This window comes from Myotis nattereri, assembly GCF_964212035.1.
Source record: "Myotis nattereri genome assembly, chromosome: X".
In the NCBI taxonomy this organism is placed as follows: Eukaryota; Metazoa; Chordata; class Mammalia; order Chiroptera; family Vespertilionidae; genus Myotis; species Myotis nattereri.
Window position 1 is genome coordinate 14803784 of NC_138078.1, and position 6000 is coordinate 14809783.

Here is a 6000-nt window from a genome sequence, read left to right on the forward strand (position 1 = left end):
ACTATAGGACAAGGCATTTAAAATGTAGCAACAGAACACAAGAGACAAGCAAATAGCCTACTTCTACTTTTCCTTGAATTTATTTTCATTCTGGACCCTCCAGCACCACCCTTTTTACCTAATAGCTCTGTTAATGCAAATATCTTTTCTCAATTAGCTTCTAAGATTATTCAATGGCAAGGTAAGAAATGAATCCGTGTTGTAGCTTCCCATCAGGGTCAGGTAATATCATCCTATATAATAAAAGGCTAATATGCAAAATGACCAGATGGCAGGTCGCTATGACATGCACTGACCATCAGGGGGCAGATGCTCGATGTAGGAGCTGCCCCTGGTGGTCAGTGTGCTGTCCCTGTGGGAGTGCTGCTCAGCTAGAAGCCAGGCTTGCTGTTCTTTAGCACTGCCTCAGAGGCGGGAGAGGCTCCCGCCACCACCCCTGCTCTCAGAAGCCAGGCTCATGGCTGGCGAGCGCAGTGGCAGTGGTGGGAGCCTTTCCTGCCTCTGCTGCAGGTGGGTGGTAAGGAGCAAGGGGTCCCAGACTGCAAGAGCCCTGGACTGCGAGAGGGATGTCTGACTGCCGGCTGAGGGACCCCCCCCCCCCACCCACCCAGTGCACGAAATTCGTGGCCTCTAGTTATAAAATATTACACCAAATTTAAGAAAGGAGTGTGAAACAGATTTCATTTAAATTCTACTATATGGCTGATTAAAATCCTTCTATATGCATCCTTATTTTCTTACCATATTTAATGATTCAGTATGAAAGCCCTGTTTTAAAACTTTTTTTTTTCTAACAAGTAAATACTGTAAAAAACTTCCATTTGCCATTTTCAGTGAAACGCTAAATTGTTTTGCCCATTGGAACTTAGTCTACGTGGCTCTAGATGAAATTGTCAATACTGTTTCCCCGGGGTGCAGACACCTCAGAGATATTAACCCACCTTTACCTTCGTTGTCAAGGGATACGTTGCTTTTAACCAAAGGTCAGTTGATCCTTCCTGACAACACAGTGGAAATAGACTTACCAGTTTTCCCTCCTGAGACTTGCTGTTAGCTACCTAAAACATAATTAACAACAGCCTGCCAGGCAACAAGGGCATTTTTTTTGCTTCACGTACAGAGAGTTTAGGTGCCTCCAATTTAATAGGGGCCGCAGAGCTAGTTATCAAATTGACAATTTTGACCTGACCTCGAAAAGTGGCTGTAAAACGATGGCTAGTAAATTAAGATAAATGCCAAGTCCCTCTGAGGAAACAGGCCTATGTAATAACTATCAAATGGGCATTCGGGTTTGAGGCCAAGATTTCACAAGAAGGCTATAAATACCAGCCTGGGCACGAGGGAAGACGTGCGCTCAATTTTATTGTATACACAACATCACAGTGACTCACTTCCCTCAGCATTACGCTTGGCTGGAGATTTTAAATTCCTTTTTTAAAAACAAGACTATTGTACCACAGGGTAAAGATTTTATTATCCTCAATAATGGGATTGAATATGCCAAGGCGGAGAAGCAGAAAATGAGATCTGTTGATGCCGGTGCCAAGACAGGGGGTTACTGAAAAACACGATGGGTCACATTGATGGGAGGCCCATTGGGGAAGTGCCTGGCTCCAACCAAGAGAGGTGAGAGAAGTCCAGCTAGATCTGGTCTCAGACAGTAGAATGGAGTGAAAACATGGGCCTCTACTATTCCAACCCAGGAGGCAAAGGCGCTGTGGAATTAAGCAAAGAGGTTACTAATCTTGGTGTCTCCCTCAGAGGCCATTGCCAAATAATACTGAGAAGCCAGAAGTCACCACCTGCTTGATTCATCATCTTTGAATAACAAAACTTGGTCAAACAGATCCCTGGAGACCAAATACAAGCCATAAACTTTCAACCTAAATATTTTGTTAAATTCCTTATTGTTGAAAGTATTACAGATATTCCCCTTTGATTTTGATTTTGATTTTGATCAACTGCAGGGGGAGTTCATATGACTCTGTGCCTTCTTTCATTTTTCCTACTCATTCAGGCTTGTTCCTACTGTGTTTGCTTCCGTCTGTCTCTCAGATTTATTGCTTCCTGCACTGATATTTAGGGAAGGAAACATAAAAGAGGATGTGATTTAAGTTCCTGTCAATGCTCAAAGTAAATACAGTGCCTCCTTCTCCCTAAATCCCTCCACTTGGCCAGACTTAATTGAGATGATGAGATGTAACTCAGGACCCACTGCCCACTGCCTTCCTCCGTGCTGACCTCCAGCCAGCTTTGTGGGGATGACAAGCAAAATGATTGACGAGGCTTCTCCTCTGGTGTGTCCCACCAACCAAGGGAAACAGATACTCTGCAAACTACACCAACAACTTTAAACTGTCGCTCTACACAATTCCCAAGAGACATAGGCCCAAGTCTACTCAGCTTTCTCTAGGCCAGTGGTTCTCAACCTTCCTAATGCCGCGACCCTTTAGTACAGTTCCTCATGTTATGGTGACTCCCAACCATAAAATTATTTTCGTTGCTACTTCATAACTGTAATTTTGCTACTGTTATGAATCGTCATGTAAATATCTGATATGCAGGATGTATTTTCATTGTTACAAATTGGACATCATTAAAGCATAGTGATTAATCACAAAAACAATATGTAATTATATATGTGTTTTCTGATGGTCTTAGGCGACCCCCGTGAAAGGGTCGTTTGACCCCCAAAGGGGTCACGACCCACAGGTTGAGAACCACTTCTCTAGGCAAAAATCCACCCAGTTCTCTTAAGCCAGGAGGGAGCACCAAGATCTTAGCTCCTCTGGCCGCCCTTTGACGAGCCATTAACATTTCTGATTCACCCAAACACAGGCCTCCCTCTCTCTCCACCGGAGACGTCATTGGCATTTACTTGACACTGGTCACACTAGGGTTGGTTCTACTTCCCTTGACCCAGTAAGTTGCCCATAACCAAGCTGGTTCCTCTCTTTAAAGAGATCCATCTTTCAAACTTTTGATCTGGTCTTTTTCTGCCCCCTCAGGTCATGGATTATATGGGACTTTTGAAATGTTATCCTCCTGGAGGAAAACTAGAGAAGACCAACACGTTAAAGAGAGAACTGCAGAGGTCTATGCCGACTCCATGCTCTCCTTTTCTCTCACCACTGCCATGTACCTGGTCACCTTTGGCATAGGGGCCAGCCCTTTCACGAACATTGAGGCAGCCAGAATCTTCTGCTGCAATTCCTGTATTGCAATCCTTTTCAACTACCTCTATGTACTGTCATTTTATGGTTCCAGCCTGGTATTCACTGGCTACATAGAAAACAATTACCAGCATAGTATCTTCTGTCGAAAAGTCCCAAAGCCCGATGTATTGCAGGAGAAGCCGGCATGGTACAGGTTCCTCCTGACAGCCAGATTCAGCGAGGACACAAGTGACGGTGAGGAAGCAAACACTTATGAGAGTCACCTGTTGGTATGTTTCCTCAAACGCTATTACTGTGACTGGATAACCAACACCTATGTCAAGCCTTTTGTAGTTCTCTTTTACCTTATTTATATTTCCTTTGCCTTAATGGGCTATCTGCAGGTCAGTGAAGGGTCAGACCTTAGTAACATCGTAGCGACTGCGACACAAACCATTGAGTACACTACTGCCCAGCAAAAGTACTTCAGCAACTACAGTCCAGTGATTGGGTTCTACATATACGAGTCCATCGAATACTGGAACACTAGTGTCCAAGAAGATGTCCTGGAATACACCAAGGGGTTTGTGCGGATATCCTGGTTTGAGAGCTATTTAAATTACCTTCGGAAACTCAATGTGTCCACTGGCTTGCCTAAGAAAAACTTCACAGACATGTTGAGGAACTCCTTTCTGAAAGCCCCCCAATATTCGCATTTTCAAGAGGACATCATCTTCTCTAAAAAGTACGATGAGTTCGACGTAGTGGCCTCCAGAATGTTTTTGGTGGCTAAGACCATGGAAACCAACAGAGAAGAACTCTACGATCTCCTGGAGACCCTGAGGAGACTTTCTGTCACCTCCAAGGTGAAGTTCATTGTTTTCAATCCATCCTTCGTGTACATGGATCGATACGCCTCCTCTTTGGGCGCCCCCCTGCACAACTCCTGCATCAGTGCTTTGTTCCTGCTCTTCTTCTCGGCATTCCTGGTGGCAGATTCCCTGATTAATGTCTGGCTCACTCTAACGGTCGTGTCCGTGGAGTTTGGAGTTGTAGGTTTCATGACCTTATGGAAAGTCGAACTAGACTGCATTTCCGTGCTATGCTTAATTTATGGAATTAACTACACAATTGACAATTGTGCTCCACTGTTATCCACATTTGTTCTTGGCAAGGACCTCACAAGAACTAAATGGGTAAAAAATGCCCTGGAAGTGCACGGGGTAGCTATTTTACAGAGCTACCTCTGCTATCTTGTTGGTCTGATTCCTCTCGCAGCTGTGCCTTCAAATCTGACCTGTACACTGTTCAGGTGCTTGTTTTTAATAGCATTTGTCACCTTCTTTCACTGCTTTGCCATTTTACCTGTGATACTGACTTTCCTGCCACCCTCTAAGAAAAAAAGGAAAGATAAGAAAAATCCTGAAAACCGGGAGGAAATTGAGTGTGTCGAAATGGTGGATATGGATAGTACCCGAGTGGTTGACCAGATCACAACAGTGTGAGAGTGTCCGCTTGTTATATTTTCACCCTAGGTCTTACGAAGAGCAAAGCGATGATGCTAATGAAACAGATTTAGAATTTTTCTTTCTTTTGTAAGGATAAGAAACAGGCATTGATTGCCAAAAGAAAGTAAAGGACAAGGGGGGGGGGAATGGGCATTGCATATTTTCAACCTTTTAAACAAAAGGTTGTTATCAGAAAGACTTTACACACACACACACACACACACACACACACACACACACAGAGACTTATAGTCTCCTAAACTAAGATCAAATAGAAGAAAGCTTAAGAGCAAGCAGAATCCCATTTTATTCACACTGCAGATGTTGCTGGTATTGTGACAAAAACCTACTGATTGAAAGGTCAGCTGCCAAGGCAGAAATAGCTTTAAGCATTGTTCAAACAGTAAGGCTTCCAGAACTTCTGCAGAGCAGTAGCTCCAGGCAGGCTCTGTGGTTTGAGGTTTCAGTCATCTCATCTAGCTCCCCGACACCCCAAGGAGATGCTTGTGAAAGCTCTGGCCAGCAAAAGCAAGCCAAAACTTCAGAAGCAGACACATGGTGGAGTAGCCATCACCAGGGGCTGAAATCGAGTCACCTCTCAATTCCCCCAGGTGAAGCAGTTTTATTGTGTAGAATGAATTGATCCTATCCCTTCCCCGCCCCCCCCTTCAATATATTTTTCACATTTGTCTGGTTTGGTTACTATACCTTTAAACCAGTGACAGCTCCAGCAATGCAGAGTTGGGCGATTCTATTTTGGAATATCCTGTTGCTTGTCACCAAATGGATCTGCTTTATTAGTTACAGCTCTTGGCAGGAGGCTCTGAGTACCCAAAACCACAGAGCCAAACCCAAATACCTGGCACGACGGAGGACAAGCAGGTGTCTACTTGAACCCAGGGACAGTGTTTCCATTTTAAGAAAAAAATGGCCAGCTGGTACAGCTGTTCGTGGTCTGGCCCTGCATGCATTTTGTGCGTGGATGCCCAGAAACAAAACCTGCCCACGCCTAGCTAAGGAAGGAGAAAGTAACACTGAGATGCTTATCTGCCATAGCCTCCAAACTGTAGTGCCAGTGCGCCTGCGCCAGGAGACACGCCTGTTCAGAGACCCGGAGGACACAAGGTGCTTTGGTGGGCGCAAGTCCTGAAGCTGAGAAACTTCAAGAAAGCGCAGGCAGGGAGATAAAGGCTGGAAAGGGAGATAGATGGAATGGCCGGAAGATGTAATCTCTGATATAAATCTATCAATGATGACAGTCACACTTTCCTGCTAAACTGGCTGCACTTTCATCTTCCTGCCCCGCCCCAAGCCTTCGTTGCTGCCCGTCTACTTCA

The 6000-nt window shown here is 44.7% G+C and overlaps 1 protein-coding gene across 1 annotated transcript in view; it reads left to right on the forward strand.

Moving 5' to 3' along the window:
- The window catches only part of PTCHD1 (patched domain containing 1), a gene marked incomplete at its 3' end in the record, with an annotated part of 56885 nt that extends 52225 nt beyond the window's left edge, over window positions 1-4660 (forward strand). The window contains exon 3 of the mRNA XM_081081345.1: window positions 3009-4660. Within this exon, the coding sequence (XP_080937471.1) occupies window positions 3009-4660 (1652 nt within the window). The remainder of the gene's footprint in view (window positions 1-3008) is intronic.
- Window positions 4661-6000: the final 1340 nt, after the last annotated feature.